This window comes from Arachis ipaensis, chromosome B8 (assembly GCF_059453495.1).
Source record: "Arachis ipaensis isolate K30076 ecotype BB chromosome B8, ASM5945349v1, whole genome shotgun sequence".
Lineage (NCBI taxonomy): Eukaryota > Viridiplantae > Streptophyta > Magnoliopsida > Fabales > Fabaceae > Arachis > Arachis ipaensis.
Window position 1 is genome coordinate 3630757 of NC_142443.1, and position 25140 is coordinate 3655896.

At 36.3% G+C, this 25140-nt stretch overlaps 2 protein-coding genes and 1 pseudogene across 3 annotated transcripts; 2 read left to right on the plus strand and 1 right to left on the minus strand.

The window, feature by feature from the left end:
* The first annotated feature begins 1347 nt into the window (after window positions 1-1347).
* LOC148547012 (uncharacterized) lies at window positions 1348-3201 on the plus strand. Its single transcript, XM_088496095.1, has 5 exons — window positions 1348-1541; window positions 1857-1932; window positions 2018-2487; window positions 2619-2682; window positions 2785-3201. The coding sequence occupies exons 1-5, from the start codon at window positions 1507-1509 to the stop codon at window positions 3052-3054; spliced, it is 915 nt and encodes a 304-aa protein (XP_088352221.1). The 5' UTR covers window positions 1348-1506; the 3' UTR covers window positions 3055-3201.
* A 698-nt stretch (window positions 3202-3899) lies between these two features.
* LOC148547013 (replication protein A 70 kDa DNA-binding subunit B-like) lies at window positions 3900-6494 on the minus strand. The gene is made up of 10 exons (XM_088495255.1): window positions 6318-6494; window positions 5922-6195; window positions 5712-5811; window positions 5376-5585; window positions 5119-5254; window positions 4867-5027; window positions 4648-4762; window positions 4381-4572; window positions 4153-4293; window positions 3900-4067 (listed from the first exon to the last, which is right to left on the minus strand). Exons 1-10 carry the CDS (start codon window positions 6492-6494, stop codon window positions 3900-3902), a joined length of 1674 nt encoding a protein of 557 aa, XP_088351381.1.
* A 14069-nt stretch (window positions 6495-20563) lies between these two features.
* On the plus strand, window positions 20564-23978 carry LOC148547014 (receptor-like protein kinase HERK 1 pseudogene; annotated as a pseudogene). The gene is made up of 2 exons (XR_015896177.1): window positions 20564-20680; window positions 21008-23978. The product of XR_015896177.1 is annotated as a receptor-like protein kinase HERK 1 pseudogene (transcript).
* Window positions 23979-25140: the final 1162 nt, after the last annotated feature.

Sequence of the window (25140 nt, forward strand, 5' to 3'; positions counted from 1 at the left end):
TTTTGGCTAGACTGACCCGATGACCAGATAAAGGAAACGTGCTTATCACTGTCACCAAAGAATTTAACATAACAAAAAATTTGGTTTTCTCATTTTCTTAACTAATGACAGATTTGATGCATGTTTTAAATATCATTTAAATTAAGTATTTAAATAAATATTCTCATTAAAAGAAAAGATAAAAATATTTAATTACTATTTTAGTCCATGTACTTATTATTTTTTTTTTCCAAAAATAGTAATTTAGTAATAATATACATTGAATGATTTTTTTTGGGTTAAAATTAAATTCAGCAAAAATATTATATAACCCATAACTTGTAATTGGGAAGAAAAAAATAATAAGTTTAAATGAAAACAAAAATAGAATGACATATTAATTATAAATGGATAAAAATAACCACATCAAAATCATATGTATATTGATGGATAGATAAAAAAAAAATAAAAGCGGGACATAAGAAACACAATCCTTTTTTTGCTTTTGAATGTATAATGAAAATGGACACAAAGTTTGCTAGTAAGAGGTGGGTGAGTAGTGATTAGATAATTTAGAGACTTCAACTCTGTGATTGTTTGTAGTTAGGGTCTTAATGTCATGGCAGGTGACTATTTGTTGTATGGATAGTTTGTTTAGATGTCCGATGTAACAGTATTTTGTTGGTTATTTTAGTTTATGTTATTTTTCTGTATCAGTTTATCTTTGGGGATGTACATTGTCAAACTGATCTTGCTCATGGTCTTTTGGCTTTGATGAGTTGAACTTATCGGAAAAAAAAAAACATGAAAAATAACTTGATAGTATATTTTGTGTTCAAGTTTTCATTTTATGAAGTTGTTTAATTGTTTGAATTTTTTAGTTGATGACTGAAAAATGGTTGAGAGGAGCGTACTAAATACTTAATTGATGTTTTTGTTTAATGTTGGATGAATTTTATTTTTCTTAATGTTTAATTTGACATGAGTAGTAATGGAACTTGATTAGTGAATTATTACTAATTTTAGTTTATCTTCTGAGAGATTTAAAGGAATATTTATTACTAATATTAGGCATGTATGGGAGATCAATTTTTGCAAAATAAATTCTCTATTGTTAAAGCAAATCATTTTAATAAACATAAATAAAGAGAGTACTTTCGTTTTAGTCATGGCCTAACAGGCCCCGCCCTCGAAACCATATTTTTTCCTCATTTCCAAACTCAACTTTTATGTTGTTTTAAGCAAAGCAAAGGCCTATTTAGCGAGTTTAGTGCCAGGTCTAATCCGTGGTTGTGCCTATCAGCCGAGGCCCCAAAACTTCGTCCAGAAGGAAACGGAAATAAAACTTCTAAACTACATCCTTTGCAGATTATGTTACACCATGTGAACGGTGAACCCGGTACTCCACTCGCTGCCATAGAAGCATCACTTGGTTCCTTGCTTCATTTCGGAAACCCTAAACCCTACCAACTCTCAACTTGTTAACCCTCAAAAGACCGGTACCAGAAGAGAAAACAAAGCGTAGGCATGGCTATTTCTGCTTCCAGGAGTGACATTAACAGGTAAAAAAACTTCAACCACCATACTTTCATGACTCTATATTTTTCATTGCATACTATGAGACACATGCATGTGTCTTCCTTAAAAATCAGAGCTTTATACTTCAAAGTGGGTACTTGTGTGAGAAATTTTTTATTATTTTTGAATATCTATCTATGGGTATAAATTAAAAAAGACGTAACCCTTACCACGAACAGTAGTCGCTTCAAAACTGAATGGGTGAATGTTCCTGAAAATGCAATCAGTTTTTGTGAAAAAGGTTACTTACTAAATGAAAATAGTACAATCTAACATTGTTTACCCTTTCGTTAACACAGAAGATTTATGGCAACAATGAATAGTTGGCCTTCAGATGATGATAGACTTATCAAGTTTCGTCTTGTCAAAGTAAAGGTAAACTGATTTTGTTGTAATTTTAAGTTACATAGAATTAAATTTCAATTTCCACGGCGACTGAAATATGTTCATATGATGTTAGGGCAAAAGACATTTTCCCAAACACTTTTTAGCAAGATATGGAAAAGAATTTGGTAATACATGTTTTGCAATTGATCACTGTGACAACTGCTTGAAGATTCAGTTAGTCGGTAATCATATGAATAGAGTTATAGAAGAAGACACATTTGAGACAATTAGAGCCTTTTATCAAGCAGAAAGAGATGTAACAGTTAAGCTTTGGTATGTAGGCTTTGGTCTCTTTTATCTTTCCCTGTGGGATAAGATGAACTTTGAGTTAGCTTTGACCCAAAATCCAAATTTCTATGTGAGAGACCAACTAACCTCTGACAAACTTGATGAAATTGAACTGAATTTGAATCTAAAGTACGTACAAAAGGATGAACAACCTCAAGTGACCTCAAGTAGCGGTGATTCACCTCAGTCAACAGATGTTGAAGAAGTAGTAGGCCCTAACACGGCTGATCCTGTCGAAATCGACAATCACATGAGGTAAGATGACTCTTACTCCATAGTTGATTTTGTGACTTTTGTCATCCCATTTCATTCCTTTCAACAAACATAATCATAGAAATCAATTATCTGACAATTACAATGTGTTCAAATTTGTTGATCTATGTTAGAGACATAATTTTTCACACTTACTCCAAAGAACTCCAGCCAAGTGACATTGGAGCCAGCAGACTGGTAAAATAACACAACACTACTATGAGTCTATGTTGTATGGTTCAATTAATTTAACCTGTTAGCAATTATATTAATAATTTTGTTTTGGAATGACGCCCACAGTATGTGCCAGTTGACTTCGCAGAAATATTGAAAACATTCGGAGATGCTGCCATTTGGACAATAATAAGTCCCCCTTCGCCACAGGGGTCTACTTTTCTGTTCCAAGGCCATCAAAATCCTACTAATCCTTTTGATATCAGGTTTGGACTCGGATGGCAGGATTTTTGCAAGGCACATGTGCTGAAACCAAAAGATCTTCTAGCCTTTAGGATAGTCTGCAAACGTAATTTGCGAATGATGGTAGACATTCGAAGGTATCCGAGAGAGTAGAACATCCGCAAGTCTTGTGAGAAGATACATTTTTATGAGCTGAATCCTGATATATGATGTATCTTTTGAGCTAGAGTTATCAACTGATGTAAAACATCATCTAATATGATGAATGAGATATTGAATGAGATATTGTATTAGGTTTTCCTTGCCTCTGCAGTTCAATCTTCATTTTAAATTAGTAATTGTCTTGTCTGAATACTTTGTAGCAAGAGAAACAACTTCTTAAACATTGCCCAACATATATATATATATATATATATATATATATATATTAACCTGTTGTGATGAAAGCCACAGGATGGATATTGAATGAGATATTGTATTAGGTTTTCTTTGCCTCTGCACTTCATTCTTCATTTTAAATTAGTAATTTTCTTGTCTGAATACTTTGTAGCAAGAGAAACAACCATTGTACTAATACTTCAAGTTGTATACACTTGCTACACTGTTCTTTAAAGGTATTTCAACATCAGCGAACAATTTAGATGATGAAAAAGCTTGTTGAAATTTCTGACTTTATTTTCTCATATAACCATATATATATATATATTGACTAATGAATTTTCGAACAAATGAACTACTAAAATGAGCAGCAACCAAATTTCATACTAATCTTTTATATATATATATAGCTAAATATACATACATGCACCTTGCACCCACTTACACCTACCTTCATCATTCAACCCCTAACTAATTAGAACTTACAACACCTTGAACTTAATTCCCATGTACTTGACATTACACTACTAAAGCAACAACATGTAATATAACATATTTAACATTAGTTTTACAACATTAATTCCTCAATTCACCCTTATGCAAAACAACTCAAACTAAGATTACTCTAGCTTCCTCTTTCCAGTGTTTCTTTTAAATGTCTTGTTGCTGGAACCTTGACCATCTGGAGTACATATCCCTACCGTGATAGCATTGTCAACAACCTCACCGACCACCGACTTAACGGGACTGGCATGGACGCTTTCACATTTGCTTTCAGTTGGGGAGTCCTGCGTGCACAAAAAAATGTAAGGCCTTCTAAAACATAACATAATATAAATTAACTTTTTGGATTATCTTTAATTGCCTTCTAACCTTCAATGCAGATATAAAACCCAACGCATTTGCTTCTGATTCAGTTTCCAATTGGCAAGAACCATCCAAAGTGGCACTAAAACTTTGATCCCCTTCATGAGAACCACCACCCAAACTGGTTGTAAAACTGTGAACCCTTGCCTAAACCACCAAAACACACTACTTGTAAGCAACAAAAGTAGGTAGTCTATTAACGAACAAAACATGTTAAACCGGATGCCAGCATACCCCAATATTAACGGAAGTCGAAGATTCCGTCGAATAAAGGCCTATCAGCGACTCATCATCACTTATCTTAACTACATTGTAAGGCTGGTCAACCGACCTGATATTCCGATACGTCACAGACAATTTAAACAAATACTTCCTTTCAACAATCGCATCGAAAGCTTTCGGATACGAACTTCCCGGGTATGTATCCTATGTTTTGGCAATTAACAACTTAGAAACAGGTCTTGCCGATAATTGAAAATATTATTAATCACAAAGACTTACAGTCGGATCACGTATTTCACTGGCTGATTTGCCAACAATAGTCTTGGCTTCTGAATTCCATAAGGTCACCTTAATACAACCGGTACCATCAGTAAGGATGACAGCAAGACGATATCTATAAACACAACACAATTGTAATGGCAATTAGGAAGACCAACTTGTATCGTGACACATGCTAAATAAATGCACATGAATACATCCTTATTGTCATCTAATTACCTCAGAGCACCATTAAACCCAACCTTTCTACAATGATCACACCAATAGCGGTCCTTATTTGGCTGCACTTTTCTGGGACATGTGTTGCACGATACGTAGAACCAATCCTTCAAACCCACATCGACAGAAACTATGGTACCAACAACCCAACATGATGTCTCCTAACCATTTAAAAAAAACATAACGTCTTTCCATCAACAGAACATAAAATAAAGGAATGTTTAAACCCAAACACTCAACCAAAAAGCTCACATGGTCCAAGTTGAGAACTTCTTCCATTGACTTGATTGGAATTGTTCCTCGAGATATTTCATCAGAGACGGAAGGTTGGCCATGACTCTCGATAAGATTGATTCTCTGAGAAGCTAGATCACCTTGCTCAAGTAAACTACATAACACAAAAAATATTGAACATAACACAGCACAGTTTTTATTGTTAAAAAAAATTATGCATATATGGAGAAAAAACTAAAGGAATTGACCTTCCCTTTTTTTCATTTTTTGCATACCTCTTCTTGAAACTAATAACAGCAGGGAAGTCAGCATTACAATATACTCGAGAAGGGTCAAAGCTACTTTGGATGTTAACATCATTCAAATATACATATGGTTTAAAAAGCTGGGCAACCATAACTAATGGCTCACAATCTGGCCTATGCAAGAATGTAACCACTTCATCAACAAAGGTGCCAAATAGAGTACACTTCATCTTATGTCCCCTAAAAACACAGGCAGAATGCATCAATAAGAACACCACCAAAGTGACACAAAAACAGCTAATATAAAAAAGATTATAACCACGTCAAAATTCATTCAACAACAAAAGGAGAATCAAGAAAACAAACTCTAAATCCTCCAAGTAAACCACCATGCGTTTAGTGTGTTGCCCAGTTTTGGTAACCAAATCTCTTGCATCTTCTTTAGCTACCACATGACCAATGCAATCTACATAAGACATGGAAAACATACTCTGATCACTTACTATTCACTCCGGTTCAAAGTGACCAAGAATTAAAGAAACCATAACAGCCTAGAATGAAAGACCGAATACTAACCGATCAAGTGGTTTTGAGCGACAACTGAAGCCATTGCCTCAATTTCTTCATACTTTGTGAATCGAAACGGGTTGAAAACAAATGTGTCAGGGGTGAGTCTAGACACAGACGTTTTCATATAAAAACTTAGTTTATATTTGTGAGGTGTAGTCCTCACTGACTTTCCATAGCCTTGCACAATGAAGTTCTTCATGGAATAGATTTCATGCTCGCGGATAACACTCCTAAATATCACAATGCTGTTCCTCGGTACACTACAATGGATCCGATCACCCTATATGAACAAAAGCCAACCACATAAAAACAAAGAAAGATTTAATATAATAAATTACATTAATAAACCCACAGGCCTGGGCACACTAAAATAATAACGATTTCAATACATGATACACTTACCCGTTCATCCTGAAGGATCATCTCGATGCTAAAAGCTTCATCCGGATTCCACTGACTCGGAACCTCGTACAGTCGAACAACGCCCACCACCACGGACCATTCTAGTTTAGACGGGTTGATGTCTGCCACACGATCAACTCCATGGGTTGCACTATTTGAAATACTAAGCGTGGCCATCTAAAAGTGTGTACACCTTCTACACAATCTTGTGCAACAAACATGTATATATACACTACCAGCTGCTCGAAAGGCAGACCAAGAAATTGTAATAAAAAGTTGCTATTGAAATGTGTTAAAAGAGCGGGAAAGTTTAACATACTTTATGCATGTCTAATCCAACATGGTGATCCTCCAAATCACTTATCAACCAATGAGAAAACAGGAACTTCATTTTATTGCATGACCTTGGGATTGCCGAAACCAAACTGAGAAGGAGAAACTTGAGAAGTAACCAAATGCTGCAAACTTGAAACCAAACTGAGAAGGAGAAACTTGAGAACTAACCAAATGCTACAAATTTCTAATGAGATTGGTTATTAAGCTTTATTTGGTAGCAATGTGTTAGCAATGTATAAATAGGGAGTACACGTGTCAATGTGTTAGCAAGGAAGGGTTTGTTACACTGTTTTGCTATTCTACTTTTAATATTATAAAGAGAAGGAGAAACCAAACTGAGAAGGAGAAACTTGAGAAGTAACCAAATGCTGCAAACTTGAAACCAAACTGAGAAGGAGAAACTTGAGAACTAACCAAATGCTACAAATTTCTAATGAGATTGGTTATTAAGCTTTATTTGGTAGCAATGTGTTAGCAATGTATAAATAGGGAGTACACGTGTCAATGTGTTAGCAAGGAAGGGTTTGTTACACTGTTTTGCTATTCTACTTTTAATATTATAAAGATTATCTAATTATTACTTTATTAGTATTAAAGAAAAATAAGAGGCCAAGTGTTGATCGAAAAATATTTTTGACTAAGAGTGGATCGATTCGGAATGGGTTAGGTATGATTTTTCGAGAAGAAATATATATGAATTTGAAGTTGGAAGTAATGGGCGCTGATTTGGATTTCGATTGTATTTGTTAATCGAGTAGGCCTGATTGAATAAGGAGATTCGATTAGAAAGATAAGTAAGGTCTTCGATGAGCTAATCGACTAGTCATAGAAGTGAGAGAGTTAGTGGCTTTTATTACACGAGAAAATTATGGGAAATATCTACAATCATGCAACGGGAACGGTTACCAAGAGAGATTGCACTTCAAATTTGAAATTTCGTATTTAATTGTAATTAATTGTAAATTAATTGTCAGTTATGTAAGATTAGCCTATAAATACTAAGAAGTGTTAGTGAATAAGGGTTGGAACTTTTATTCAGAAAAAACACTCAAGTACACTCACATCCCAATGAATTCCTGAGTCTGCAATCAAGTTAATTTTTCTGTAGGGTTCCTTCCATCTTTTTTATCTTTTAATTTACTTTTTTTGTAAATTTCACATTTCAAGTAATTTTATTATTCCAAGTGTTTTCTATTTTCATTATCCAATTTATCTTTCTGTACTTTAAATTTCTATGTCGAAGTTCTTCGACCCCATTAGAGACATTTTAGTGTTTTCTTTTAACTTCAACGCAACCTTTTTCGGTTTCAGCATATTATCATTTTGAAAACCTCACTTATTTATTTCTTTTATTACTTTACGAGTTTTTAATTTACCTTTATACTATTATTCGTCTAATCGAAGGCGCTTTGATGCACTTTTAGAAAACGGGTACTCGTACAAAGGGGTAGGTTTCGCTCCCAAACCATTAGATATCGAACCACTATCGATTTGCTAAAAATCGACAAAACAAATTGGCACATCCAGTGGGACAGTTTTTAAATTGAAGTGTCTCAGATAAATATTCTTTCCAGTAATTTTTAGTGTATGCGATTACGAAGTGGGAAGACCATTCACATGGTTGATGAATTATCAAATGTGAATGGTGGTTCGTCCACCAATGATAGCATACCGGTGTCCATGCAACAAGCCGACGTATCTTCACGATCGGAAGGAGCAATTGGAACTGAAAGTATAGTCGTTACGACTATTCAAACTGGGAATGTTGGACGTAATATTCGTCCACGTGGTCTTGTGCCACCATATCAACCTCCATTAACCGCCGGTTGGCCTCCTTATGGTCTTCCTCCTGGTTATACCCCACCGGTGGGTGGTTTTGTGCCGCCTGTTCGCTTTGAAAATATTAACGGAGTGAATAATGTTCAAAACCCACAACATTCCGAGTATTCTCGTGATTTTAATGTGGGCTCCACTTCGAATGCTGTGAACTCAATGGCGGCATATCGACAACAAGTGGAGGAAAGTCATCATGACTTGGTCAATTTATTGACTCAGCAAATGACTACAATTCTGAACCCCATGATGACTGATCATGAATCAAGATTCGAGCGTCTTGCTAGACAAGTCGAGAGGATTGCTTGAATTGTTGATTATGATAAAGGTGAAAGGCATAATGCCAGGGAAAATAATGAAGGGATGGAAAATATTTTTCAAAATGAAAACAATATTCTAAATCGAGAAAATCCTCACGTGGTTCTTCGATGTCAAAATGCTGATGAATTTTTAGCCAGATTGCGTGGTGGCGAACGCTATCAAGTTACAAGAATTATAGAAGAGGTTTTGAATCGGGTTGGGCTGAATGTTGGTTTTATGAATCAACCACATTTTGTGTCAGCTTTTCCCCAAGTGGTCCAAATGGCTGAAGTGCCAAGAGGGGTGAAAAATTCGAAGATAACCACAAAATTTGCTGGTGAAGTTAGAGAATCAACTACTGAACATGTTGCTCATTATTTGGTTGAGATTGAGAATTTAGTTAATGATGAAAATCTGAAAATGAATTTTTTCCCTTCGTCGTTAACAAAGAATGCATTTACTTGGTTCTCGAATCTCAAACCAAATTCGATTACAACGTGGAATCAGTTAGAAAACTGCTTTTCACGCTCAATTTTATCGAGGGGAAATGAATGTAGCAGTTACCGATCTGGTGGCTTTGAAACGTGAAAAAGGTGAAACCATTGATGATTATTTAATACGTTTTAAAAATGCCAAAAGTAGATGCTATGTGTCATTACCTGAGAATGAGATAGTGAAAATAGCAATTATGGGGTTAGGGTTTTATATGCGCAGAAAACTGCTTAATGTGCATATTCCCAATTTGGCCCATCTGGCTGAAAAGGTTCGACAGACCGAACTTATGAAAAAAGAAAAAGAAAAATATAGGAGTGAACAAAGATCGAAGAGTAAACCTTTTACTCAAAAAGAAAAAGTTGCTTATGTAACAATGGAGTCTTCTGAAGAGGAACTCGAATTTGAAACAAAAATCGATTTGGCCGAACTTAAGAAAGGCCCTCCATATGTTTGCTCTTTGTTGAAGAAATTGCCAAGCAGTGAAAAGTCGAATAAATCAAAACTAAAAAGTGAAAAGAAATATAGTTTTAATATTTCGAAATCTGATAAGATTTTTGATGCGTTGCTTAAAGATAAACAATTAATTTTACCTGAGGGTAGAACTTTGCTTTCTGTGAAAGATTTAAAAAGAAAGCCTTACTGTAAGTTTCATCAAGCAACAAGTCATTCGACTAACAGTTGTGTCCGTTTCAGGGACTTAATTCAAGAAGCAATAATGGAGGGGCGATTGAAATTCGATGATGGCAAGAAAGAGATAAAGGTTGATGTAGATCCCTTCGAAGTTGATGCCAGTTATGTTGAACCTTGCTTTGGAGTAAACATGGTAGGCATGTCCTACAATTTTGATGTGGCTCTTGATGATTTCGAGTCACAGGTCAGATCAGTATACCCTAGGACAGGGGATGGTTTGCTGGACTTCTTAGTTCAGCAAAAGATCAAAGACCGGGACGTATCTCTGTGTCTGCGGTGCAATGCTGTTTTCGATGCTGAAGCAGCAGCAATTTTTGAAAAAGAAAGGATGAAGAAGGAGTTGGCTCATAGGGAAGAGCAGGCGCGCCAGAGGCAGCCAATCAGGCATATGGAGGGCTCTAGTTCGAAGACTCCTCAAGAGAATGTATCTACACCTTTAAGCCGTTCTCAAGCTATAGGTGTTCAGTGGATCAGGAATTGCCAGGAGTTTCAGAGACGTGATCATTTGTATCGACGTAATCCACAGTGAGGACATCGAGCGCCTTCCCGGAATCAATATTCCTACTATCGAGGTCGTGCCAGGGGTTATCCACAAGGAAGAGGAGGAAGGAGAGGTTTCAATCAGAACAAGAAACCTTCGATTGAGACAGATAAGGAACTAAGCAAGGGGGCAACGCCTTCTGTGCATTCTAGAATCGTTTTTCCTTCTGATGGAGAAAATTACCCTAAAGAAATTCCATCACCTGCGAAAATGGAAAAAGGCAAGGCAGTAGCCCAATCTTCTGGAATTGATAAAAACAAAGATGTTGATGTGGATGAGGAATATTTCGATGAGGGCGATGATGACATGGTTGGGACAATATCGATCATTCCCACTGAATATTTGGAGGAGTATAAAGGAGATCCAGATGCAGATTATGATTCAGAGAGGAAGCTTTTTCCTTCATCCGGATAGAGGATGAGCCAGGTTACTTCTTACAGCTACTGAGAGGCAGATGTCTCACCTTCGCCCACTTTATATAACAACTACTTTAAGTGGGATAAAGGTGAATAAGGTTTTGATTGATGGTGGCGCTACAATCAGTTTGTTGCCAGAAAGGATGTTAATTAAAGTAGGGAAGCATCCTGATCATTTAATCCCTACAAACATTGCTGTGACAAATTTCAGTGGGGCTTCAACTCCAGCCAGGGGGTTGGTAACTCTGACCGTAAAGGTTGGCTCATCTGAGCGTAATACTGTCTTTGTGGTGGTTCCTTCGAGAGCGAGTTATAATGCTTTGTTGGGACGAGATTGGATACATGGTGTAGGAGCTGTACCTTCAACAGTGCATCAAAGTGTGCTTTTATGGACTAATGAGAGTAAACCTGAAACCGTTAAGGCAGATTCGAATTTATACGTCGAACAAATGCATGTCGATTTTAGGGTTTATAATCATAAATTAAGGCCCTTAGATGTTGATCGATCATTGAGTCCTTATAATTGTGAAGGGTGCTACTTGTCCTCGGAAGACCTTACAGTGAAGTTGCGCTATCCAGAAGTGGATTGTGAACCAACTGGTTGGGATTGCCTCTCTTGAAGACTTGAAAGGGACTAGTCCATGGACCAGGTTGAGGGAGTTTCTGACTACCTGGTAACATTACAAAATTATTTAAATAATTCGCAGTTATTAGAAAATAAAGATGATTCTTCTGATGAAGTTGAATCAGATAGGTTTAGTAAGTTTGTTAATTGTAATGCGTTCGATTCGACGTTCCCAGTCGAATTTAGTTATAGTTTTCTTATTTCTTGTAATGAAACTAATGATGCGAGCCGGACTGCCGATTTAATAGCAGAGGCCCATTATGTAGAAAATAAAAGTGATGATGATTTAATCAAAGATCCGATTTCTTCTATTTCTGATGATTCTATTGATTTCACTTTTAATTGCATCTATGATTTGGAACCTTTGAGATTTGAAAAATATTTAACCAAAGAGGATGATTATTATAAAGGGTTTGAATCTCAAGATCCCTTAGAAGAAATTAATTTAGGGACTCTTGATGATGTTCGAATTACATATATTTGTAAAGATCTTGTTGATCCTTTTCGAACTGAACTCTTTAATCTTTTATATGAATTTAAAGATTGTTTTGCTTGGGATTATCATGAGATGCCTGGTCTCGATCGTTCATTGGTAGAACATCGATTAGCATTGAAACCTAATGCTCGACCTGTAAAACAGACTCCAAGGCATTTTGCTCCTGAAATCAATATTAAAATTAAAGAAGAAATAGAACGCTTAATCAAAGTGAAATTTATTCGAACTACACGTTATGTGGAGTGGGTATCAAACATTGTCCCTGTTATGAAGAAGAATGGGAAGTTGAGAGTCTGCATCGATTTTCGAGATTTGAATAATGCTATTCCAAAAGATGAATATTTTATGCCTATTGCAGATATGTTAATCGATTCTGCGGCGGGGAATGAAATTCTTAGTTTCATAGATGGATATTCTAGATATAATAAGATTTTTATTGCGGAAGATGACGTGGCTAAAACTGCTTTCCGTTGTCCTGGGGCATTAGGTACATATGAATGGGTGGTTATGCCTTTCGGTTTAAAGAATGCTGGAGCAACATATCAGCGTGCAATGAATGCCATTTTTCATAAATTCATTGGGAAGTTTATGGAGGTATATATCGATGACGTAATGGTCAAATCGATTTCCGTGAGTCAACATATTGACCACTTAAGAAAGGAATTCCTTACTATGAGGAAGAAAGGTTTAAAAATGAATCTGTTGAAATGTGCTTTTAATTTGGAGTTTCAGCTAAAAATTTCTTGGGATTTGTTGTTCATATAAAAGGGATAGCTATTGATAAAAATGAAGCAGATGCAATATTAGCATTGTCTACACCCAAATCGAAGAAGGAAGTGCAATCATTTTTGGAAAAAGTGAATTATCTTCAGAGATTCATCTCGAATCTTTCAGATCAAACTAGAGTATTTGCGCCTTTAATGAAATTAAAAAATGGTTCAAAATTCGAATGGACTACAGAACATCGATCAGTGTTCGATTTGATTAAGGCATATTTGTCAAAAGCCCCGATTATGGCGAATGTTCGTCCGTTTAAGCCTTTAAAATTATATATTGCAGCATCTGAAAATACTATTGGATGTATGTTAGCCCAGGATGATGAAAATGGGCATGAGCGAGCAGTTTATTACCTTAGTCAAGTATTAACTGACATCGAAGCAAGGTATTCCGCAATCGAAAAATTGTGTTTGTCTTTATATCATGCATGTATGAAATTAAAGTGTTATATGGTAGCTAAGTCAGTAAAAGTTATAGCACAAACTGACCTAATTAAGTATATGTTAAGTTTCCCTATGTTAAAGGGACATTTAGGGAAGTGGATGCTGGCATTGACAGAATTCGATTTACAGTATGTTCCAGCCAAAGCTGTGAAAGGACAGGTCATTGCGGATTTTCTTGTAGATAATTCGAAAGATCTGAATGACCAGGGGGCAAACATAATCGAAGTAGAAAGCAGTTATTGGAAATTGTATTTTGATGGATCCAAGCATAAAAATGGTACAGGAGTTGGGATTCTCATTATCTCACCAGATGGTATTCCATCAGAATTCTTGTTTGAATTAAAGTATCCTTGTTTGAATAATGTGGCCAAATATGAGGCTCTAATTTTGGGTCTTGAAATTTTAATCAGCAAAGGGGCTTTAGAGGTTCAAATTTTAGGGTATTCACAGTTAGTCTTAAAGCAGTTATCGAAAGAATTTAAGTGTAATAATGAGACGTTACAGAAATATTTAGTAACTGCTTGAGAATTATTAACATCTTTTCGAAAGATTTTCTTGGTGCATATCCCTAGAATTCATAACGAAATTGCTAATGAGTTAGCCCAAATTGCTTCGAGGTATCGGGTTGGTCTAGAGACTCTTAGGAAATTATCTGGTATCCATCAAATTTAAGTACCAGCAAATGAAAGAGAGGTTTTGTGTATGGATGAATGGGAGGATCCTGATTGGAGAAAGCCTATTGCTCTTTATTTAAAGGATCCCAATGTTGCAGTTGATAGAAAGATAAAATTACGAGCCATGAATTTTGTCTTATTGGCTGATGAACTGTATAAAAAAGGGATTATTGGGAGTTTATTAAGATGCTTAAGTCGAGATGATCAGAACATTGCCTTGGGTGAAGTCCATAATGGAATATGTGGTGCCCATCAGGCAGGAAAAAAGATGAGATGGGTATTATATCGAAATCATGTACATTGGCCGTCCATGATAAAAGATTGTATTGATTATGCGAAGGCATGTCTGGAATGCCAAAAACATGGTTCAATTCAACAAGTTCCATCATCTGAATTACATTCGATAATAAAACCATGGCCATTTAGAGGTTGGGCTTTGGATTTAATTGGATTAATTCATCCTCCTTCGTCCAAGCAACATAAGTTTATCTTAGTAGCGATTGATTATTTTACAAAATGGGTTGAGGCGATTCCCTTGATCGAAGTAGGTCAAAGTGAGATAATAGATTTTATTGAAGAACATATTATTCATCGATTTGGAATTTCTCAAACGTTAAGTACTGATCAAGGAACAATGTTTACTGGTCAGCGGGTGAAAAGTTTTGCAGCTTCAAGGAATATCAATATGATTACTTCGACTCCCTATTATGCACAGGCTAATGGGCAGGTAGAAGTAGCAAATAAAATTTTGATAAGTTTGATTAAAAAGTATATTGGAAATAGGCCTCGAACATGGCATAAAACTTTGAGCCAAGTGTTATGGGCTTATCGAAATTCACCAAGGGGTTCGACAAGTACTTCACCATTTAAGCTAGTGTATGGTCATGATGCAATACTACCATTAAAAATTAATTTGAATACTTTGAGAGTATCGAGATAGAATGATTTGCCAGTTGATGATTATTGGAATGCAATGTTCGATGAGTTGAATGAATTAGACTTATAACGAATTCTGGCACTTGATAATATGATTCGACAAAAAGAAAGTATTGCTCGAAGTTATAATCGTCAAATCAAGGAAAGGTCTTTTAATACAGGTGAATTGGTTTTGAAAGTTATTTTGCCAATGAAAAAGAAATCGAGATTTCTTGGTAAGTGGTCCCATACTTGGGAGGGCCCATTCCAAATAATTAGAACGTATTCTGGAAATGCTTATCAGATTAAAGATATTGAGTTAGGAAGAATAATTAATTCGGTTAATGGAAAATACTTGAAGCAATACTATTGTTGGCAAAAGTAGAAATGTAACATACATATGTCTAGAAAAGATGAAAGTTGCTACAAAAGATGAAATAAGAAATAAAAAAAGAGAATTCAAGGTGCCACTAGTTTTGCCAAATCGGAGCGTAGCTTTGCCCTTTTGTTCTCTAGAATTGAAAGCATTTCAATTTGTTTGAACTTATCGGCTTGGATTTTCTCGAGTTGATTTTCGTATTCTCCCTGTTTGATATCAATTGAGATAAGTTCCTGAATAAGGTGATGTTGATCTTGTTGGGCTATTGCTAGGGGTGTGGCTATGGCAGCTCGACTTTGGCGTATGGTGGCAAGCTGTTCTTGAATCTGAATTAATTCTGCCTCGAGTCTTGCTTCTTCTTGATCATGAAAAGCTTGAACAGAAATAGCATGAGAGATTCTTACATCAAATTTCTCATGGAAAGTTTGGATTGGTTGAGCGGTTGCGAGGCAATTTTCTATATTGGATTTGGCTGTAGCTTTTTCATTCTCAATTTCTTGGAGTTGAAATTGAGATGAAACACTCTCATTGAGAAGTTGTTTGAATTCTTGAATTGAGGTAGAATGTGGTGTATTAGTTGGGAGTTCAAAAGAAGAATTCAAAAGGTCAGCCAAAGTTTGTTGAGAATTGGATCATTAACCCATGTTGTAGGTAGATGATCCAAGAGCTTGATGAGTGATCGAAGTTGTTCCCGAATATCAGAATCTAATTCAATTGAAGGCCTTGATGTAGCAGGTCTTGAGATCGCTGGTACAAGCACTGGAATTTTATTTTCTTGGATAACTTTATTTAAGACAGAAATCAAGTTATCCAAGGAAGCACTTGTAGGGGTAGTAGAAGCACTTGCTGTTTTAGGCCTTAGTCCGGGAGGAGTTTGAAGATTAGCCTGGGGTGAAGGTCTAGGTTGTAACTCGGGAGGAGTTTCGAAAACCTTGAATCGAGAGGGATCTGAATTGGTGGTGTCAGCAGCCTTAGAAGCAGAATCGGAGTCTGGGATCAATAGGTTTTCTGCGGAGAATGCAGCCTGATTGTTTGGTGAAATTGACTCAAGTATGTGTGTTCCTTCTGGAGAATGTTGCAAGGGATTTGTTGTTGGTTCAATCACCTGTGTTGTATGGAAGGAAGGTGGATGAGTGGCAGGAATTGATTGTAGGGACTCTGTGAATTGAATCAAATCATGTGATGTGGAATGCTCTGGGTCATTTTGTTGTCGAGTAATTGGTTGATCAAGAGCTTCAGTGGAAGAAGCTGATTGGGCAACATTAATGGGCTAGTGCAAAAGGTACACATATGAGCTTAAGATTTATTTTAAACTAAGTAAAATGTGTGAAGAGATAATTGTGTTACCTTAGGAAGTCTGGATCTTTGAACTAGTTGAGAGCCAGGGTCAGAATCGGCTGCATCTTCCGATTTGGAGGAGACAACGATAGTGTCCTTGTTTGGTTCACTTTCATCAGCGCTTTCGCTTGATGATGGTAGCACTAACTGGTAAGAATTCAAAATCAATTATGGCTTATTTTAAAAATATATATATATTCAAAGAGCATTTCGAGTGTAAAAGAAAAGTTGTAAATAGAAGAGTTACCCTTCGAGAGGTTCTGGTAGGAGTCCTTCTGCTCTTATGTGGTGGTGGTCGAGTGGCATCAGCTTTCCTTTTGTGAGTTCTCTTTGGGAAACTTTCAGTGACAGCCGTTCGAACAGCAGTTTGCTGAATATCTTCTAAGATACAGGTGTACCTTGAATAATAGGCAGCCCACCATTCGAAGCAAGATTTGGTGATAAATGAACTACGTTCATAGATCAAGAAGTTGAAGCGGTTTCTTTGTTTTTGGTTTTTTGAGAGACAAGTGTTGAAATCTTCTTGGGATGTCAAAGTAATGTGACAGAATGGATCACTGTGTCGAGGTTGTGGAGTTAGGATAGCTTGAGAAAATTCCAGTTGTCTTGCAGTCAAATGAGGAGCATACAGGGTTATCTTGAACCTTTCTTTCCTGTACTGTGGTAACCCTATTGGTATCACTTGAACAACCAATAAATTTGCCCAAGTTCGATTTGCAAGTTCATTTTTCTCGTTAGTATTTGGGAAGAGCAAACGATTAAGCCAGGCAGGGCCGCAATTACGGCACAAAAAAGGAGTAAAATTAACTTGATCATTGTCAAAATCTTTGCAGGAATGAAAAAGAGAGAAAACTGCCCAGAATCTGTCTTCATCTGATTGGGTGTTTGGAAAATTGGGTTTGTAATTAGACAAACAAAAATCCTCGATGTGTTGTTTATCGGTGTTGCCACCTTCAAGTTTTGTCATAAAATTTTTAAAAACGGCGTTAAGCCATAATTGAAGGAGCCATAGTGGGCTTCCTGTGTTGATTATTTTATTATCTCGAAGGTCACAGACAAACAGACCAAGCTCCTCGAAAATGTGTCCCAGAAGAAGCTTGGCCAAGTTGAGAGCTTTTCCTTCATGTAGGAGAGCAGCCAAGGGAAGGAAGAGCTTTGACATTTGTACGCTTCGGGAACAGAACAAAACTGCATTCAACCAGTAAAATAAGAAGGTTACATGTTCACTGTCCGTGATTTCTATACCATCTTCACCCATGTTATGGGCAATGAACTCACTGTAGGAAGTGCTAAAGGTAACATTGTACTGATGTTGAGATTGCATGTCAGGGGTACAATCTGGAGAACTTATTAGGAGACCTGTGAGGGCAGCCATATCGAGGAGGGACATTTCGATCATTCCGCAAGGAAGGTGAAAGTTGTTGGTAGTCCTATTCCAGAAACAAGTTACTGCTCCAATCATCCAAGGATGTGTAGTGAGTGAAAAATGAGATAGCCTTAGTAGTTCTTGTATTCCAAGGGCTCCCCAGGTAGCGCCCTTTGAGGGTTCAAGGCGTTTGTACCAAGTTGTGAAATCGAACCCTCGAGGATTGATTTTTGGATTATTTCGGAAGGGTTTTTGGTGATGAAGTGAAAGATGTTAAAAGCTTGGTTTATCAATAAATCTCCCCCTTCAGCATTTGGGAAGAAAGAAAGTTTTTTGTTCGCTCTTTCAAGGGTTTCAATCGGTCCAAGAAAGCAATGTGTATCTGCATCGATTGTGAAAGGGATTAGGATTCTGGTATCATTGACTTGCAAATAAGGATCATCAATGATTTCATCATTTACTTGGTTAAGAATGCGAAGAGCTGGTGGAGATGGCGGTGCTATTACATGACCTTTACCCTTATCTTGAGTAGTGGCATAAGAAGAGGAACCAGCCATTATCAAAGAAAAGAAAGGAGATTGAAGGTTGATGATTTTTTGTGAAGAAGCTCTTGATGTAGAGAAGATTCAGAGAATGATGAGGTTCGAGAGATTTGAACAAAGGAGAAAGTGATAAATTTAAAGTATCACTGTAGCCGTTACTGTGGAAGGAATGCTAATAAGGGTAACTTCGCGAAGAAGGTGAAGTGGTGGAAAGAGAAATCACAAGTTTCGGGAGACGTGTTGAGTGGATCAGTAGTAATTGGGAGTTTAAATGACAATTATTACTGATTTGAAAACTAACGACTTTTTGGATTAAGTGTTTTATTTTTCGATAATGTTATCGAAGACAACCACATTAATCTAAGGGGGCAATTTGTTGATCGGAAAATATTTTCGACAAGAGTGGATCGATTCGGAATGGGTCAAGTATGGTTTCTCGAGAAGAAATACGCATGAACTTGAAGTTGGAAGTAATGGGCGCTGATTTGGATTTCGATTGTGTTTGTTAATCGAGTAGGCCTGATCGAGTAAGGAGATTCAATTAGAAAGATTAAGTAAGGTCTTCGATGAGCTGATCGAATAGTCATAGAAGTGGGAGAGTTAGTGGCTTTTATTACACGAGAAAATTATGGGGAGTATCTACAATCATGCGGCGAGAACGGTTACCAAGAGAGATATTGCACTTCAAATTTGAAATTTCGTATTTAATTGTAATTAATTGTAAATTAATTGTCAGTTATGTAAGATTAGCCTATAAATACTAAGAAGTGTTAGTGAATAAGAGTTGGAACTTTTACTAAAAAAAAACACTCAAACACACTCACATCCCAATGAATTCCTGAGTATGCAATTGAGTTAACTTTTCTATAAGGTTCCTTCCATCTTCTTTATCTTTTAATTTACTTTTTTGTAAATTTCACATTTTAAGTAATTTTATTATTCCAAGTGTTTTCTATTTTCATTATCCAATTTATTTTTCTGTACTTTAAATTTCTATGTCAAAATTCTTTGACTCCATCAAAGACATTTTAGTATTTTCTTTTAACTTCAACGCAACCTTTTCCGGTTTCAGCATATTATAATTTTGAAAACCTCACTTATTTATTTCTTTTATTGTTTTACGAGTTTTTAATTTACCTTTATACTATTATTCGTCTAATCGAAGGCACTTTGATACACTTTTAATAAATTGGTACTCGCACAAAAAAATAAGTTTCGCCATCGATTTACTAAAAATCGACAAAACACCAAACAATAAGAAATAATGTTTCAAGTTTCAACTTCTCTGTAACTATGTTAGTTTGGAAAGTGTGAGATGCAATTACGAACACTAGGTTACATTAGTGTTATTATTATATGATTTAACGATGTTAGGTACGATAGTATTTCGTTAACTGAGTGAGATATTGCATAAAAATCTCCGAAGAAGCAAGAAAGACGTATTACTTTATTGATTTCTTTTTAACTTTAAAGTGATATATTGTATGATGATAAAATTCCATTTCACGCAACTGTGACGACACCTGATTAATGATAGTTTGGAAGAAAGATTATAACTTAGATTACATGTCAATTTCTTCCGATTTGGCAGGATTATTTACTACCATACCATTCAATATTTCATACTTTCACATTACTAGCACAACTTTTCCATCCAAAATTTCCTCAATTCACTCATAATCACAGCGAAAGCGAGCCCACATGCACAAAGTAGAAAAACATTATAAACGGCCACCTGTTAATTTCTCTACTAAGTACTAACATAGTAACATACCCACCACGCTATTGTATACTAATTTAATTCTCTGAAGTACAATAATTTTATACGCAATAATCTAATTAATCTTTTCTTTTTGGTAGTTTATAATTTAAATTTCATACGGTAGATGGTCTATTAATTTAAAATTTTAATTGCTTTTAAAAAATAAATTTAGGTAAAAGATTTCTTTTGGGAAATATGGATAACATAAATAATTGATAGTATATTTTTTGTAAGGAAAATAAAAGTGTAACATCTACATTAAATATGCAATGGATATTATTAATGTTATATTTATATATATTGGTACTGGGCAAGGTAAACCTAAACCAACTCAGCTTGGTCGTTACAACTCTTTAATCTATTTGATTCCCCACTTGCATCACAGATAAGGTTCCCTGCATCATGCTTCTTAATGCTCTCACCTAAAAAAATCAGGTCAGCATCTCAACCCTAATCAAATAATCAAAATTTCTTCCAACTCTTTTTGAGTTGTTTTTCCTTTTTTTTTTTAATTATTAATTTATGTTTGTTTATTTATTTTCCCACCGCATCCGGTTTTTTCTCTCTGTCACTGACAATATATTTTTATATATATTCTTTTCCGTTATTATAAATAAAAATAAAAACAAAAACAAAGAATCTATGATTATGTCAAGTGCTAAGGTTGTCATCAATTTTATTCCAGCTTGTCCTGAGCTAGATTTCTGAGCGTGTTTTTCAATTTTTTGTTTTACATATATGTATTAAAATTTTCCTTCACAGTCAGAGATTCAGGGTGTGGCTCCAGATTTGTATTCTTCTCTGTAATCTTGGCTCTTCCTGCTTCATCTTCTGGACCTAGCTGTAACTGTATTCAAAGGTGCCATTTCTATGTGTTCTCACTCCTTTCTTCTATTCCCTTCTATTTCCGTGTCTTTGACTTGTTTGAGTTTGTACCTTTGTGCTTGAATAATTCCTTCCCTTGATTGTGCCATAGATCTTATCTTCATAGGAAAATTAATCTCCTAAAACAATACTGTTAGATGCCACAATGATGTATTACAGAAAACTTTCTTTGTTTTTCTGTGCTTTATCTATCTTTTATCCCTATCTGTGTTTCTCTGCCGATTTTGTTCCAGTAGATAACTACCTTATAGATTGTGGAGCAAGTTCTGGTACTGTTGTAGGTAACCGCAATTTCTCTGCGGATAGTGCTTCTAAGAAGCTATTATCCACTCAGCAAGATGTTCTTGCAAGTACTTCCTTGAAATCAATCACTTCCACTGGTGATTCCACTCTCTATCAAACTGCTAGGGTCTTCACTGGTTCCTCAAAGTACACTTTCCCAATCAAACAAAAAGGGAGACATTGGATCCGTCTTTATTTCTTTCCATTTACCTATCAGAAGTATGATATGAGTGCAGCGAAATTCTCGGTTGCCACGCAGAACAATGTCCTTGTTAGTGATTTTGGTGTGCAGAAAGATCCTGTGATGAAGGAATACTCTGTGAATGTGAGCTCTAATTCTCTTGTTATAGACTTTACCCCTTCGAGTGGTTCGATTGCCTTTGTGAATGCAATCGAAGTTGTTTCGGTCCCTGATGATCTCATTGATGATGCTGGTCTCAGCCTGACTAATGGATTATCAACCTACTCTGGCTTGGCAGCACAGGCTCTGGAGACGGTCTGGAGGGTTAACATGGGGGGTCCAACTGTCTCCTCTGGTAGTGACACTCTTCAACGAACCTGGGATCCGGATCTTAGCTTCCTAAAAGAAAAAAACCTTGCTGCTAATTTCTCAAATATTGGAGGTGTTCAGTATGTGAACGGCTCGGCTACTGAAAATGATGCTCCGGCTAGTGTTTATGGTACTGGACAACAGATGAACTCACAAAGTGATCCACGTGTTAATTTCAATGTGACATGGGAGTTTAAGGTGGATTCTGGATTTCAGTACCTTGTTAGACTTCACTTCTGTGATTTAGTGAGTAAAGGTCTCAATGAACTCTACTTCAATGTTTATGTTGATTCCTTGTTTGCTGCCAAGGATCTTGATCTTGCTTCAATAAATCAAAATGCCTTGGGTGTTCCATATTATAGGGATGTTGTTACACCCTTGACATCTAGCAACTTGCTTCGAGTAAGTATGGGACCTTCTAATGTAAATAAGGACTACCCTAATGCCATTCTGAATGGTTTGGAGATCATGAAAATGAACAATTCTGTGGGCAGTCTTAGTACAGCGACGGCTGCTGTTGCTACTACTTCTGGTTCAAATTCAAAGAATGTTGGTGTAATTGTGGGTGCAGTTCTTGGGGCAGTATGTGCAGTGGTCTTGGCTGGACTTTTGTGCGTACTATGCAGGAAAAGAAGGCGGTTGGCGCGGCGGAGGCAGTCTAAGACATGGATTCCTTTCTCCATCAACGGAACAACTTCTCACACCATGGGAAGTAAATATTCTAATGGTACTACAATTAGTGCTGCTTCAAACTTCGAGTACCGTGTCCCTCTTGCTGCAGTTCAGGAAGCTACAAACAATTTTGATGAGAGTTGGGTTATTGGGATTGGTGGCTTTGGGAAAGTATACAAGGGGGAATTGAGCGACGGCACTAAAGTGGCAGTTAAGAGAGGAAATCCTCGGTCACAGCAGGGTATTGCCGAGTTCCGAACTGAAATCGAAATGCTGTCTCAGTTCCGTCACCGGCATCTGGTATCTTTGATTGGCTATTGTGATGAAAGGAATGAAATGATACTGATATATGAGTATATGGAGAAAGGAACACTCAAGGGTCATCTATATGGTTCGGGGTTCCCAACCTTAAGTTGGAAGGAGAGGCTTGAGATATGCATTGGAGCTGCTAGAGGGCTTCATTACCTGCACACCGGCTATGCTAAAGCAGTTATTCACCGCGATGTGAAGTCTGCAAATATCCTCCTTGATGAGAACCTGATGGCTAAAGTTGCTGATTTTGGATTATCCAAGACTGGGCCAGAACTTGATCAGACACATGTGAGCACAGCTGTTAAAGGAAGCTTTGGCTACCTTGATCCTGAATACTTCAGGAGGCAGCAGCTAACAGAAAAGTCTGATGTGTATTCATTCGGCGTGGTTCTGTTTGAAGTTCTTTGTGCAAGACCTGTCATAGATCCGTCCCTTCCCAGGGAGATGGTAAACTTGGCAGAATGGGCAATGAAGTGGCAGAAGAAGGGGCAACTGGAGGAGATCATAGATCCGGCACTTGCAAGCAACATAAGACCGGAATCTCTCAGGAAGTTTGGAGAAACCGCGGAGAAATGCTTGGCAGACTTCGGTGTAGACAGGCCTTCTATGGGAGATGTATTGTGGAATTTGGAGTATGCCCTGCAGCTTCAAGAGTCTGCTACTCAAGGGAATGATCCTCAAGAAAACAGTACTAATATGATCAGTCTCTCTCCACAGGTCAACAACTTCAACGACGATGCAAGCGCCTCTACCATTAAATTTGAAGGCACAAATGTGGATGATCTGTCTGGTGTTTCAATGAGTAGGGTGTTTTCTCAGTTGGTGAAGTCAGAAGGAAGATGAAGATGATTTTCAATATTGGTGGATATTCAACTTTTTTATTACAACGCTGTTGTTTTATTATTTTTTCTTGTTTGTATTATATTTTGATTTTTATTATGATCACTTGATCTCTCTGTCCTGACACACTATATTAAGATACTTTTATAGATTTGTAAAGAAAGACTTAGTTAATCAGACGTCTTTACTTAATTGGTAGCCAGAACACCAAATGGATCCATTCGTTCAATATTGAAATTTGTATAAGTTGATCATTTTCGTACAGAGGAATGTTAGGGCCAGTAACTTTTGTGATTTGTAGCCATCAAATAGCCATCAATGATGGTTTTAATGGTGTGAGATTGGTGTGAGATTTCATCCAATGGCTCACTTTTCTTTGCTGGTTACATGCTGGCCAGAATTTAACAAAGTTGCTAGCCCCTAGATTTTTCCTTTGGTATATGTTAATTAGAATAGAGTTTAGTTTGTTAGCTATTTAATGTGTGATTATAATTAATTGTAGTAGGATTATATAAAGAGTACATACCACCTAACAAATAATTTGTTTTTTTTTTTTTTGAGAAAATAAACTCTTCTTATATACTTTGAGGAGTGTTAGGGACCAGTAGGTTTTGTGATTTGTAATAATCAATTAGCTATTATTAGTATTTTTAATGATGTGAAATTATATTTAATGGTATGAGATTATTCTTTTTTTTTGCTGGTTAAGTGCTGGTCAAATTTTAATAAAAATACTGACTTTCTGAATTTTTTCATATACTTTTTATATACTTTTTAAATGATTTGATATGTTTGACTAAATTGTTATTTAACCATTTCTAACTATCTTCTTAGGTGAAACTGAATTAATAGGTTGACAAATTTGATTTTAGAATTTTAATACATTATTTTGGCATGCTAATATTATGGTTATGCAGCATTATTGTGTTCTGTTCTTTTTTCTCTCCCATCTGCCATCTCCCTTCTACTCACTGGCTCATGTTAGTGTTGGTATCCTTTTGTTCCTTTTAGTTTGGCATGAGACTACAGTGGTTAATTTACTTCTCATTTAGATTTAGATTAGATGTAATCCATCATTTGAAAAATAAGAAAACGAAATGGTGATGTTTCTATTTTCTAGTGATCCATGATTAGAACCATGTAATAGGAAAATGGTATTTCTGTTGGCCACACTATGTTGCCATCTTCTCTTTTGTATTATCTTTTGTGCGTGACGTTCAATAGCTAGTGCACATCCCTATCATTACAAATTTAAAATTATTCAATTTAGAATTTAGTAGTAGAATAGAATTCCATAGCTTTTATAACTATTGTGTTTCATTTAGTCATAGTTGCACTTAGGCCTAGTGAACAT